The sequence below is a fragment of the Carassius auratus genome, chromosome 40 (assembly GCF_003368295.1).
Source record: "Carassius auratus strain Wakin chromosome 40, ASM336829v1, whole genome shotgun sequence".
NCBI lineage: Eukaryota > Metazoa > Chordata > Actinopteri > Cypriniformes > Cyprinidae > Carassius > Carassius auratus.
Window position 1 is genome coordinate 18,397,194 of NC_039282.1, and position 15,276 is coordinate 18,412,469.

The 15,276-nt window shown below is 36.3% G+C and overlaps 1 protein-coding gene across 2 annotated transcripts; it reads left to right on the forward strand.

Moving 5' to 3' along the window:
• The first annotated feature begins 123 nt into the window (after window positions 1–123).
• On the forward strand, window positions 124–7,757 carry LOC113058761 (ubiquitin carboxyl-terminal hydrolase 16-like). Of its 2 annotated transcripts, none has more exons than XM_026226959.1 (17): window positions 124–264; window positions 533–613; window positions 690–874; window positions 951–1,051; window positions 1,123–1,238; window positions 1,971–2,179; window positions 2,264–2,359; window positions 2,450–2,580; window positions 3,154–3,241; window positions 3,392–3,473; window positions 3,603–3,748; window positions 3,824–3,997; window positions 4,798–5,461; window positions 6,060–6,154; window positions 6,249–6,335; window positions 6,428–6,575; window positions 6,731–7,757. In XM_026226959.1, the coding sequence occupies exons 2-17, from the start codon at window positions 553–555 to the stop codon at window positions 6,850–6,852; spliced, it is 2,505 nt and encodes an 834-aa protein (XP_026082744.1). In that variant the 5' UTR covers window positions 124–264; window positions 533–552; the 3' UTR covers window positions 6,853–7,757. The 2 variants fall into 2 exon arrangements, with proteins under 2 accessions (XP_026082744.1, XP_026082743.1); XM_026226958.1 differs by having other exon boundaries at window positions 6,728–7,756.
• The last annotated feature ends 7,519 nt before the right edge of the window (window positions 7,758–15,276 follow it).

Genomic DNA, 15,276 nt, shown 5'->3' on the forward strand with positions numbered 1-15,276 from the left:
TATATATATATATATATATATATAGCCTTTGACAGTGGCAAAAAAGACACGTGTCCTGTTGAATCTGAATTTAAATACGCTTCAGTCAGACTCTTATTTTGAAATAAAGTATCGCGCTTCAACCGGAAACACTCTCCGAGCAGTCGATGCTCATGCTTTACACTGATGTTATAATGCAGTTTGTGTCGCTACAAACTATTTAATTTCGGGAATTTGGATGGATGAAATTCCCTTTACAGAGTTTTAAATGATTTTCGTGGCTTCGTAAGTATACTTGAACGGTTCTCGTCATGTTTTTCTTCTGAAAATAACAGCTGCTGCAGTTCTTTTGCATTTTCGGTGGATTTAACGTCCAATATTAATTCTATACTAATTAAGCTGACTCAACTTTATTGTATCGGAGAACGGTATTTGCATATACAGTCATAAACGATCTATTGTCAATCATTGGCGTTTATTTGTTATAATAAATGTATTATGTTGTATTTTTATGTGCTGTTAATATACATGCCATGCTTTTGACCCCATTCAGGTGCTCCTCTATAAACCAGAATGGGTAAAAAGAAGGGGAAAGACAGAAGTCCTCGAGCAGACAGAAGTCCTGAGACAGCAGGTACATGTATGACAGCTGCCCTTGAACAGTGATTTTAATCATGAAACCTCACACGATTCTCCTGATGCTTTGTTAGGAGTGTCCTGCGCTCACATCCGTAAAGGAATAGAGCATAACTTACTGAAGAAAGCCGGTCTGGATGAGCACTGGAGCTCGTGTCAGGACTGTGAGCCAGACAAACCTGTTGAAAAGCAGATTTTAGAAGATGAACCTGACAGAGAAAGTCCAGCTGTGTGGATGTGCCTGAAATGTGGCCACAGAGTAAGTGTTCAGGTGACTTATAACACATTACTGTTGACCAGCTGCAGATAAAAACCCATGTTATGATCCTCATCAGGGCTGCGGGAGATCAGAGAATCAGCATGCGATCAAGCACTACGAGACGCCTCGATCCGAGCCACACTGTTTAGTGCTCAGTCTGGACGTCTGGAGCGTCTGGTGAGTGACACACATCCTCCTCCTCACTGAAATGTGGCAGGTTTGTGTATTCAGAGCTCTGTGTGCCGCAGGTGTTACATCTGTGATGATGAAGTTCAGTATTCCAGCACGGGGAAGCTGGCACAGCTGATCACAAACATAAGAAAAGAAGTGCTGACGGATCCTAGCAAGAGGAACTCCAACAGAAGTAGGTGTTTTAGAGCTTTTAGGTCAATTTACGCTTCTAAAATATCTGTAGTTTACGCATTTTAGGAGCGGATTATCATAAGGACGTTTATATATGCACTATGCAATATGCACGTTTAAAAAAAAAGAAGTAATTTTAGAGATGTTGTCTATCTATCGTATTTCGTATTCTAAAAAAAGTTTTTTTTTTGAATATGCAAATGTATGTTATCTACTTAAATATGCACTAATTTGCATTTCCAGATTCTAAATCGGAAAATTTAAGCCATGTTCAAAATTCCAGTTTGATTGATGTATTAGAGTTAAATGTTTTTACTAGGGTATATTAATCACTCCATTAATCAGAAAATAGTGTAAACGGCCAAAAAAAGTAAAAATAAATTCACCACGTTAGGAATAAAATGTGATATAAATCATGCGAATGATATAAACAAACATTTCTATAAAAAACGTCAATTTATAAACTGGGAAGTTGTATGTAATGTAACTCCTGCTGAAGGGGAGATTTCCGACTCCATTTGAGGAAATTATTTGTAAAGATATGTTTCATAATTTAAATAGGTGAACTGTAATAAATAAACACTTAATTGTGTATTTTGGAGGTTTTCTTTCTATTAGTCTGAAATGTTTTGGAAGCAGAGTGGCCTTAAAATTGACCAGTGCATGAAATAAGAACGATGTTGCCTGTAGTGTTTTGCCTTAAAAAGCATCAATTTGCATGCATACTCCGCAGAAAGTAAGAAGGAAGAGAGCGTAGTGACGAATCCTGCAGATCAAGCGCTGGAAGAAGAGAAAGAGATCAAGGAGAAGCAAAAGAGCAGCTCAAATCATGATGAGAGTCCCAGAAGACAGAAAGCAGCATCCGCAGGAAGCTCTGGTGTCGTGAGCATCAGGGGTCTCAGTAATCTGGGCAACACATGCTTCTTCAATGCAGTCGTGCAGGTGCAGAGTATAAAACACTTCACATGACAAACAGAAACACGCTTGCATGCTCCGCTAACCATGATGTTCTCGTCTCCCGCTCAGAATTTATCACAGACGCAGGTTTTACGAGAACTGCTGAACCAGATCACAGATGAGAAGAACTGCTTCACCATAACTCCTGCCCTGTCATCTGAGCTGGTACTGATGCTGAGCCACAGTGTGTTCTCTTCTGGATCAATTTATGAGTGAAGCTTCATCTAACAGGATGTTTCCACATTATGTTTTCAGGATCCTCTTCAGATCCAGCTGGAAAGGCCCGGGTCGCTCACGCTGGCAATGTGTCAGCTACTGAATGAAATCCAGGAGACCAAGAAAGGTGTGGTGACCCCGAAAGAACTCTTCACACAAGTGTGTAAAAAGTAAGTAGCCAAACAAGAGCATTCCCAGCGCAGACGCCTCGTGTTATAACAACAGTGTTCTGTCCTGAAAAGATTTGGTTGCTTTCAGAATCTCAGTTTCAAAAAATTTACCCTTATGACTGGTTTTGTGCTCCAGAGTCACAAATATCAGCCTCCAAAAAAAAACACATTTCAAAAGTTTGGGGTCATTAAAATTTGGTCAGTTTTATTTTTGTAACCACTGACTACTCTTAGTCAGCAAAAATGCAATAACATGATCAAAAGTGACAGTAAAGTCATAAATATTACAAACGATTTCTAATTCAAATAAATGCTGTTCTTTTGAAATTTCCAAATCACCAAATAGTCTTGAAAATGATCCCAAATCAGCATATCAGAATGATTTCTGAAGGATCATGTGACTGGAATAATGATGCTGAAAATTCAGCTTTGATCACATGAATAAATTATATTTTAGAATATATTAAAATGAAAAACAATTCTATTAAATTACAATAATATTTTAATACATATATGTGTGTGTTTGTGTTCTATTAAATAAATGCATTCTTTCTTGTTATCTGTTGTTAACAGAGCTCCACGATTTAAAGGCTTCCAGCAGCAGGACAGTCAGGAGCTTCTGCGCTACCTTCTGGACGGCATGAGAGCAGAAGAAGTCAAAGTATGAACCTCTAACAGCACATGAACACAGACCAGAAGAAATGTGCATCAGTTTAGCAGTGGACTCATGTCATTTGACTATAAAGAATGTTTGAGACGTTTTACTGTAACTGAGTCCTCCTGCTGTTTATTTATTCCCTGTGTTTTCCAGAGAGTTAATTCTGGAATTATGGAGGCTTTGAAAAACTCTGGCAAAAGCTTAGAAGCTGAGCAGATGAAGAAGGTTATTAAAGGTACAAGTCATTATCAGATTACCAGAATGGCAAATTATATATTTTAATGAAATGTTAAAGCATGATTGAACACAAAACGTGTAAAATTATATCAATGTCTTTGACTTCCTCTTGCATCATTTTCACCAGAGTACGAGAAAAACGGTGCACCCAAGAACTTTGTGGACCGAGTGTTTGGTGGACAGATGAGCAGCACATTGATGTGTAAAGAGTGCAGAACTGTGTCTCTGGTGACAGAGATGTTTCTGGATCTTTCTCTTCCTGTAGCTGATGAGGTGAGCGTCATATAGACTCTGTATCCCTCGTGTGAATATTCTGGGAAAGTAAACTGATATGAGTGTTTCCTCCAGGCTTACAGGAAGAAGAACCAGAAGAAGGTCACTCAGTATCACAGCAGTGTCAGTGATGATCGAGACGGAGAAAACACAGCATCCCTGGCCAATGGGAATGAAGACATGCCTACAGGAACAGGAAGCAAGTACCAGCAGAAGAAAGCCAAGAAACAGGCCAAGAAACAAGCCAAGGTGAAGACACACGCACACACACAAGTTCAAACCAATAAAGTGGGAATAATAATGTCTTTATTACATCTGTTATACATCGTGATGCTCATATATATTGACCAGGCTGTTTAATATTTAGTGTTAACTGCATTGAATGATTAACAGACATTGTGTGTGTGTGTGTGAATTGAGTATATATTGTTTAAAATAAATGTTAAAATCTAGTGTGTATATATATATCACCATTATATGAGCCAGAATGAAATTGCAAAAATGTTTAGCTGAAACAATATATATATATATATATATATATATATATATAAATTTATTTATTTATTTATTTATTTTTTTGTGTGAATTGAGTAAATATCGCAGGAAGGTAAAATAAATGTTCTTTAAATCTCATAGAAATCTATTATTTATATTTTGCCTTTATATTGACATTTCTTAATAATCGCTTTGGTGGATTAATGCACATTTTAGCCTCGACTCTTCTTATTTTTTAGTGAATTTTGAGAAAAAATTTAAAATAAATGCTCATTTAATTAAATTCTATTATGTATATATCGCCATTATATAAGACAGAATTAAATTGCAAAATATTGTTATTTATTATTAACTGCAGTTTCAAACTATAATGACACCATGCCTGAATTATCTGAATTAAGTTTTACGTTTTTTTTTGTTTGTTTTTTTGTCACATGTTTGTTCCACATATGTTCCAGTAACGTAATTTCCAAAATATTAAGTAGATTTCATGAGATGACATGACATGACATGAGATACAGCTATATGCTTATTATTGACTTTTGTGTCCATAGGGTCAGAGACGTCAGCAGAAACTGGACAGTAAGGTTAGTCTTGACTCTCTGACCAATCAGAGCACAGCTAGCAGCTCCGATCCAGCAGACTCCTCCAATCAGAGTCTATCAGTAAATGGCAGCGCTGATGCAGAGTCAGGCAAAAACATCCAGGAGTGTTCGAACCTTGAGAAACCTCCTGCATGCTCACAAAATGAGGTTGAACATGACGAGGAACCCGAGCAAGAACCTGCTACTTCTGTCAACAACCGCTTCACTGCCTTATCTGAAGACCGGACCCCTGAAGACCAGACCACTGAGGACCAGACCACTGAAGACGTGTCTTTGGAGGGAGAAGAAACAGAAGATGTGAATGCAACTGAGAAAGAGAACGGTGAAGACCAGCTTTGTGATGAAGAGGATCAGTTAGTAGAAGAACTGAATGCTATGTCACTAAAAACAACTGGAGACGAGGCCTCGTGTGACGCTAAAGAATACACAGTAGTGAATCAGGACCCGGAGCTGGCCTTTCAGTCCCTGGCCAGCAGGACGGCGCCAGAGAAGCAGGAGTGTTCAGTGGAGTCCTGTCTGTATCAGTTCACTGAGGTGGAACAGCTGATGGAGAACAACAGGCTGATGTGTGTCACCTGCACTAAACGCCAGTCTGGACATAAAGCCGAAGACGGTACTGTGCTCGACTATTAACATAGCTCTCTCTTGCCTCGGTTTTAACCTCAGTTTACAGCCCAGAAACATTTCATCAGCCGAACCATTTAAAACATATTTAAGTTAATTAGTATTTCTAGAATTGAACAATACTGGTGTTGTTAATGATATTGGTTAATGGTTGTATGACATTCAGGTGAACATAAAATAACACTTATTCTGTATTATGATTTCTACATGTATCCAGCGCTGAGACGGAAAGAACTTAAACTGTTACTAATGTAAACTGTAACTATGAAGGTTTTTTTGGTTCGATCTCTAGATAGAAGAACAAACTAACACTACAAGTTACAATACAGTCAAATGTTCACACTGTTGAGCTTTTGATGGCCGTGTTTTGCACGCTAATTGTTTTAGCATTTTTCTAAAATCTCAATTAAAATATATTTCATGTTTATTTTTTATGTGTATATTTATATCTTTATTCATCCCTGACCACTTTCATATTTTAAATGATCATAATAAGCTTCCAGAAATCATTGCACACCGTCCAGTTTTTTTCATAAACCTCAGTTATGAGAGCAGTGCTTGTAAACCGATTTTGTCGTTGTGTTCAGGTTGTAAGAAAGCTGTTTACAGAGATGCCCTGAAGCAGATGCTGATCTCTGATCCTCCAGCGGTTCTCACGCTCCACCTGAAGAGATTCCAGCAGGTAAAACCCCTTGTTCCTCCTCCGTCACATCTCTACACAACAGTCAGCTCAAAGAAATCTGCATTAAGCCCTTCATTGTGTCATTCACCTGTAGGTTGGATACAGTGTTTGTAAGGTGAACAGACATGTGCGGTTTCCTCAGATCCTGGATCTCGCTCCATTCTGCTCTTTAAGCTGCAAGGTGAGGAAATGCTCACTGGTCTTCACAACATTTATCCATCACTCCTTGAGTTCACTCAAAACTGTGTGCATCAAACAATGTCTGTGTTTTAGGGAGTGAAGGAGGACGAGAGGCGAGTGCTGTATAGTCTTTATGGGATAGTGGAGCATAGCGGCACCATGCGCTCTGGACATTACACCGCTTACGTCAAATCAAGACCTTCAACACTCAATCATGTAGAAAACGGCCTCGATGCTGGTTGTGAGTATCTACGCTGCTGAGTTTTTTTTTTTTTACTAACATGCATTAATATTATAGGACATAAAATCAGTCAAACCTGATGCGAGCTTATTGCATTAAATTGCATTTAGTTGGAACAAAAAGACGTTTTGTTTATTATTATCCTCTCGTAGCAGGTCACGCCGAGGCCAGTAACGGATCGTGGTTTCATGTTAGTGACAGCAGTGTTCATCCGGTTCCAGAGGCCAAAGTGCAGAGTTCCCAAGCCTACCTCCTGTTCTACGAGAAGATCTCATAACTCACATGAGGAACGGTCTTCAAAACAAAGGGCTGCTGCTTCATTCAGACTCGACTGCTGCTGGGAAATCCTCCAAATCAATTGAAAACTTGAATCAAAGTCCTTTATATGAGCATCATCTTTTTTTTTCTTCTTTTTCTTTCTGTTATCAGCTGCTGTTCATGGGAAAGTTTTCATTCATCCAAACAAGATGCAGAACTTACTTGGAATTAATTTTTTTAACCTGAAGTTAATAATTTTCAGTGGTGATGATTCCAAAGCGATGAAATATTTATCTTACCTCTAGATCATGATGGGATGGTGTGATGAAGCTGTGGTGCGGTTGTTTTCCTCATACAGTGTTTCTCAAAGAGTCTGTTTAAGAGCATCCTTCAATCTTCCTGGACTGATTTTGCATGAATCTCATAAGGAATAGTCATATTCCACCCCAAAATGAATGCTATATATATTTTATTCTCATTGTTATAAAAATGATTTATTTATCTGTTTAGTAAATTATTATTGTCTTAAGAATGGGCTTAATTTTATATATGTAAAATAAAATAAAAGATTTTCCTTTTTATTTTGGGGTGAAATATGACCAATATTATTTAACAGAGACTCATCCTTTTTAGTTCTGAAATATAAAACTAGACTGTAATATATATTGGTACAATTTTATATTGCAATACATCCTGTGCTGTCCTCAATATAATGGCACAGGTTTGTTTTCTAACATTTTAAAAATGCTTAAGATAAATAATAAATAAAACTGACAATTTTCACTTCTCAAAACAAGCGTCTCTTGTCAAAACAATACTTTGTGTTGTGCATTGAGTTCAAGGAAACAGTATATTATTGGGCGGCACTGTTTACTGTGCAATAATAGAAATGTATTATAACAATAACTTCCTCAGGGGCGCAAACATTTTTTCCACTCTAGTTTTGTTTCTACAGTGGCTCATCTAAAAGTGGAAAAACATTTGCCTACTCCCATAATCTAAATTCTTAAAAATATTCTATTTTATATTATAATACTAAAGGGGATAAGAGTGGGGTGCAACATAAGGAGTTAAATTGTTCTTACTTTTTTTTTTTTTTACAATGTATTGTAAAAATTAACAAAGATTTTTAATGATTAAAAATGGGCTCTTACAATATTCCCAAATAAATAAATAGATAAAAACTAATAATGCAATATTAAAAGTACAAAAATCCTTTCATTTGCTGAAAACCCATGTGACGTCATCTGTGAAAGTCAAGGAGGGACGAATGGAAGGTAATCATAAATGTCAAGCTTCAAAAGCTTATAAAAGTACCATATAGTAATGCAAATCAATTATTTGCTGTGTTCTATAAACTTCTGAAGTTGTTCAAATAATTTGTGTGAAAAAGAGACTGAAATATAAGTTCCCCTCTTTTCTCTTTATCTCAGGTGTTGAATGAAGAGTTTAGAAGGTCAGTTTCAACACCGGAAAACACTTGACTACAGACAATATAACAACAAATTTAAGGTATTTCTATTTAGTTTCAGTTTTAATGTAATTTGATGTTGGGAAATACACTTGCACTTTATAATTGACAAGGTGTCATAAGAAACAAAATAACAATGATAGTGATAGTTGAACAGTAAAATAGGATTATTTTAATGTACTGTATACTTTCAATGAAATATCAAAGTAAAATAGCTAATAAAACAAATTGAGCAAATTAACACCAATTAAACAAATGATTAAGAAGAATAAAATCTGGAAGATAAGACTAAATATACCAGTGATAGTAAAGTTCTGCTGCTAGTTTCTCATACACACTGCTGCGCTTATGCTGTTTGTTCAGACAGAGCGAGATTGTGTGTGTAAACCCCTTCAGAAGCAGGATCTGCCTTTAGACACAGCAATGAGGAGCGTCCAGACTGAACTACAGGGCACCACATCAGAGAAACTCACCCTGTGAGATACACACACACCGATTCAGCACTGTAGATCATTCACAGCAGGAAAAAGACCAGCGCTTCCTGTGTCTTATGTTACTGATGCCAAACGCTGAAGTGTTAGATTAGGCTGATGGCAAAATGTTCCATGATCCTTGAAAACAATTACCAAAACTACACAAGATGAAAGAAAATATGATATGTAAATCACAGTTCTGACATAATGCACTGTGAATGACATCAAGATTGGAATGTTTGGAATCATCAGCTCTTTTAGTTTCACTGAAGGCAGATCCTGGAAGACTGCAGCAGAGTTCCACTGTTGCCGAGGAGACAGCTGTCAATCATCAGCAGCTGCTGGAACGCTCCATTGAGACGCTTCAGGGGGAGCTCAGCTGTGCTGTGAAAGATGGAGAGACCCTGAGAGAAGAGAGACATCAGATAAAGAGGAAGGTCAGTTAAAAGTTCTTTTAGAAGTTAAAACAAAAGAACATAGGCACTGCTGTTTAAATGTATATGACTGAAACCAATAGTTCTGGCACTGAACCACACTTTTTAAATATTTATTATTCTTTTTTATTATTATTGGTAGGGGTAGTATGTATGTATTATATTATATATATGCAATATGTATTATATTATAATTTACTAATTTAATAAAAAAATATTAAAAGGAATAATAATTATATATAATAAATTATACATAATATACATATAAACATTTTATTATGTATTAATAAAATGATTATTTTGATAATAAAAATAAATAAACTTTGATTAATAATAATTCTTATGACAATAACAAAATTATTTAACATTAATAAAAAAATACAATGTTTTATTATGTTATGCATAATTATATAATTAATATACATATACACATCATACAACGTATCATATTAACATGATTACATGTATTTTATTATTAAAAAGGATAATAATAATAAATATAGTATTTATTATACATGTATAGTCATGTATTTCAATTATAATATTAAAAATGTATAATGTTAATAAATTATTATTTTTATTAATACTATTAAAAAGCGGCTGTTTTATCAAAGCAATACACTGAAATTCACTGAAATCTCTTCTCATGTGTCTGCTGGATATAAAACGGAACTCATTTTACCTGCTATACTGACTCCAGTACAGCAATTACCATAAACATCTTCTTCTTCCCCCTGTGACGGACAGGTGGAGATGACCACGGTGAACTCAGCACTGCAGAAACAGAAGGAGGACAACAAGGAGCTGATGGAGAGCCTGGCAGCCTTCAGCATCAGCAGGTTTAACATCAAAAGATCACCGAGTCAGATGCACGTCAAACGAAGAGTGTGCTAGTAAGTCTCTCTCTCTCTCTCTGTCTCTCTCAGGTAACTCATCATCAGATTTAACAGATGCTTGGGGACTTGACAAACAGCATGAACAAACTGGCCTATTTGAAGGGCAATCTGCTGGTCTGTTTCACATGTTGCATGTATATGGATTTATTGCACACATTTTGCACGGTGTGACATACAGTGTTGCTTGAACAGTCATATAATGAACAAACATCATATGTCAGAAACACACACCAGGCTTCAAATGAACAGAGTGTGTGTGTGCATTTACACAGGCACAAGTGCAACAGATGGCCACTGAATGTACCCAACACTGAGCAACACTGCACTGCAGAACACTTACACACAGGTAAACACACACACACACACACACACATTCTAACAAGCACTTTCACCAGTTCTGTGCCGCTCAGGTGTGTGAAACTGAACTGCATGAACACAGAAAAGCAACTGACACTGGTCAAATTTTAACACTGTTTATTGATTAAAGAGTTCATATCATGAGTCAGAGTCAGATTTAACAACAACGTTTGAGATCAATTATTTTGCTGTGCTTCCTCTCCAGTCCATTCTATTAGAAATTAACTAAATAATAAATGCACTAAGCAACAAACTGCTTCTTTTAAAAACCACAAGGTTTCTGTAGTGCTGATCTTGTATTACAGTTCTGGCTGATACCTGCCGAGCCAAAAATTATTTTCTAGATATGACAAAAAAGAAAGCACTGCAAACACAAACAAGTCATTTTAAATGCTACAAGTACATGCTAAACATCACAGCATTATAATTTACAATATGAAAATAGATATTCATTTTGAGATTAGATTTAAATTTAACAGTATTATTAAAATATTTGTATTATCTATAATATCGGTCATTAACTGACATGGTACTGTACTATAGCTCGCATCCCTTGATTCTAGACATTTGAAGAAAAGAAATTAACTTATGACTAGCATTTAACAATGTCCATTCTGTGTTTATAATGTTAACTTGCCGAGCCAGAGCAATATAATATTAGCATCTCATTTCACTGCCCAGTGTTTTATGTGGTTGTCATGAAATGATGGATCATTTAAAAACTGTGTGAGAGCAGCAAAGTGTTTTTGGACGTAGTGTGCAAAATGGTGATTTAATACAAAATAATGGTTGTTTTTCAGTACCCAAAACTTTGTAAAAGAACTTTAAGGCTAAATATTAAATAATGCATGATATGAACCCTTCAACTAGTGAACTACTGAATATTTAACACTCTTTCTGTCTCATTCTCAGATGCAGAGAGGGAATCTGACACTAAAAGAGCAACGCTGTGCACTACAGCAACACCACAGAGACACGGTGAGGTTTTCAGAAGCCAAAATTTTACATTTTTTGAAAATTGCTGCAGTCCAATTTATTATTATTTATTTGAATAACTGCAAAATCTGCACTTCTTCCGTGGCTTATTTTAATTTCATAATGAACTTTACTCTTTAAAGTCAAGTGACAATATGCAAATACTTCTGGCCCATTTTGGGGTGAACTAAATATACAAGACTAGATTTACATGTCACTGTTTATAACACATTCTGTTCATCTTTTGCTGGGTCGCTTTAAAAAAAAATTGGGGCATAAATTGAGAGAATGCCCACTTCTCCAGGCACCACTTCACCACTATGTGCCCTGGAGCACAGGTCTCTGGGCCATATTTGTAGCAATATCCAAAAATACATTGTATGGGTCAAAATTATAGATTTTTCTCTCATGCCAAAAATCTATGGGATATTAAGATCTTCTTCCATGAATCCAGGCATGCATTCAAACCTGTTAATATACAGACAAGTCTGAAGGTTATGCTAAACCAAATATATTTAAAATCCTAGTTGATGGTTTATTAAACAAATGTTTGGTCTTAACCAACTAAAGATGCATGTATCATATTTTATACATGACTTTCTAAGTCCTCTACATCTTTTACATAATTAATAGTCACAAAAATACTTTCATCTGCATGTCTTCTGTGCATTTTTCGGATTATCCATCCAGATCAATAAGTAGAAAAACTTTCAATGTAATTTCTAAATGTTATTTGCTCGGTAAAGTAAGGGCAAGGATAACTTTATATTTTACTCGCCTTAATATTTCATTAATATTAATATAGAATTTAATTGTTTATAAAAAAGTGTTGAAGTGCTATATTTGAGGCATATTTTAATCGTCCTTTTTATAATGCATTTCACAGTGTATTTTGTTGAGCACAATAGTATCAAATGGATTTTGCTGAGATGTATTTTGAGTTATTTCCAATCTCATACTATTATTTGTTATTAATAAGAATTATAATTTTACATATTCCTCATAAAAATAATTCCTCGCAAAAATACATTTAATTATTGTTAATTATAGGAGCTGAAGGCAGAGAAGTTATTATACAAGCGCTGCTTTACTAGAAAGTAAAAGTACTGAAACTAAATGTTTCATTTCTAAATTCACCCTTTAAAGCACGTCTGCTATAAATATTAGAGCTAAAATTTGGATAATCGCTTTATAACCAGCTTGCTGGACTATAGTGAATGTCCCAATCCATCTCTATGAAAGATGATATCTCACAGTGTGTTTGTTATGTGTGTATCAGTCTGATCTGCAGTGTCTGTATTGCACTCAGCAGGTGGAGCTACAGGCCGAAAGAGATCTCAATCGCACGCTACAGGAGACATGTCGGGTCTTAGATCTCTGACACTGTCCCAGATGGACCCTCAGCTCTTGTGTTCCATGCAAAATTACAGGAGCCATTAGTATCCATCCTCCTTTTCTTCTTTCATCTCTTTCTCAGTTTCTGTTTGCTTTGTGATTCTCTCTCCTCATTTTCCTTCCCTTGTGCAGTATCAGCAAGCTACAGTTCCCTTCATCTTCCTGTCTGTTACTCCCTTCAGGTCATCAATACTGCAAGACCAACAAAGTGCTGGAGAATTGGCATTATGTAAAGGAATAATCAGGGCTTTTGTGCTGAATGCTGCTGTTATGTGTGTGCAGCACCTGGAAGAGAGTTTGAAACGGCTCCAGGATGAGGCAGAAGTGAGACTCAGGGAAGTTTATCTGGAGTCACAGCAGGTAAACAAACCCCACCAACATCAGTTTATACACTAGCAATATTAATAGAGACATTTAATGAGAGAATTGTTATTGTTGAGTAAACCATCCCTTTCAACGGAATCCGAATGCTGTTGTGTTTCCGATGTGATCATCTCCTGTGTTCTAAAATCCTGAAATTGATGCTCTAAACTCTAAAGCATGTCAGATTTTAGGATGCCGCCTCCTTCTCTGATGACAGCCAGTGTTGAAATCATGCAAGCTCTCCAGAGGATGGAAATTTATTTTGCCTCGCAATTTTGCCCTTGATATGGTTCTTTCGTTTGCATCCTGCTTCTCTGTTCCTCGGAATCACAGAGAACATGGACGAGGACCACAGAGGGCTCTGCTCTAAATCTGAGAGCTTTAATGGCCACAGAAACTCACAGAGAGCTTTTGCAAGATGGGAAAAGACAGCACATGGTCCACTTCAGCTCAAGTAGCAAATGAAACATGATTTCTGATATTATTTTATACTGTTTTTTTTTATCATTAAAAATGCTCCTTAAAATTCATTTTAAGTGGTTTGACAAATTTTTTCAAATGATTTTTTAAAGTAATTTTAAAGGATATATCCATTTATTATTCAGCAAGGATGCATAAAAATTAATCAAAATGTATGTTACAAAATATTTCTGTTTTTAAATAAATGCCGTTCTATTGAAAATTCCATTAATCAATAAAAAAAGTTTCCACAAAAATATTAGTTAGTAGAAATGTTTTCAACATTCCTAATAATAATAAATGTTTCTTGAGAAAATCAGCATATTAGAATGATTTCTGAAAGATCATGTGACTCTGAAGACTTGAGTAATGATTCTTAAAATTCAGCTGTGCATCACAGAAATAAATTACATTTTAAAATATATTCAAATAGTAAACAGTTATTTTAAGTTGCAATTTATAAAATGTATATAATTTTTTTTATTGGTATATCTTTTATACTTCAACTTGAAAAAATAACCATGTAATATAACAACAACAATATATATATATATATTTCCAAGGGAATTCATTGCTCTATAAATGTTATAAACTGAACAGCCCACGTCTCCAAACCCCGCCCATCACTGATGTGTCAGCCAACCAGAACACGTAAAAAGCCAGTGCTTGTACTCTGATTGGCTAAAATTCTGTAGGCAGCTCCTCGGTTTTTTTATTTATTTATTTATTTATTATTTTTTTTACAAAGTTAGTATTTTACGGAAAGAAATTTTATTTCTCAAAACACACTTTTCAGTGTTAAAAGTCACATAATGCGGGCCTTTTGATATTTGTTATAAAAAATAAAATAATGATAATTTGAAGGTTTTTGTGTAACAGTCTCCGCCTGTCGGTGTTAAGGACTCACTGTCACTACTGAAGGTTTTATTTTTGTACCTCGTTTCCTTGTCTCGTGCCCCCGCAGACAGGGAGAGAGAGAGCGCGCGCGCCGGGCTCCGGTACTGCCACGTAATCTCAGTCGAGCCCCCGCTCGCTCACTCACTCAAAACTCAAAACCTCCGGGAACAGTGACAACGACTACGGAAAATTAAAAACACACTGTACGAAACCCCTCCGGGCGGTGCACGGACTGCAGCGGTAAGCGAAAAGCGCGTGGAAGTGTCCCCGCAATGCACGAGACGCTGTCCACGTTTAACACATTCTCACGAGCAACAGGGCGATCCGCGCGTGTGAAGCGGAGCCGAGTAGTTTTCAAGTCATGTCGCATGCAACAGGTCGTTGATTTGCTGTCGATAGCTCATCATAAACAACACCGACGCGGAAGAGAACGCGTGCGGCTCGTGCTGTCATGCGCTACATTTCTAGTATGTTCTGTCCTGTATCAGCCTGATCTGAAAGCTTGATTTGAACTCTGCTTTTCTCAAACGCTGATTTAGTGTTTCGAGCAGAGATGCTGAGAACTTTAACTTTTGTTTTCACGTGCAGAGAAGTTCATCGCATCCACCTGTATATTACAATTTATGAGAGTTTGAATATTTTTAATATACACTCCTGTGTATTCACTCCCCTCTTATCAAAATATAAAAACTTGCTGTGCCTCCTGGAACAACTTTTTCACTG

What these genes read in the sequence shown, in the direction of transcription:
- LOC113058761 (XM_026226958.1), top strand. Translation starts at nt 553, where the DNA reads ATGGGTAAAAAGAAGGGGAAAGACAGAAGTCCTCGAGCAGACAGAAGT. An exon ending in TGAGAGCAGAAGAAGTCAAA is followed by an intron (nt 3,242 to 3,391) that starts GTATGAACCTCT and finishes TGTGTTTTCCAG; the next exon opens with AGAGTTAATTCTGGAATTAT. An exon ending in TGGACATAAAGCCGAAGACG is followed by an intron (nt 5,462 to 6,059) that starts GTACTGTGCTCG and finishes CGTTGTGTTCAG; the next exon opens with GTTGTAAGAAAGCTGTTTAC.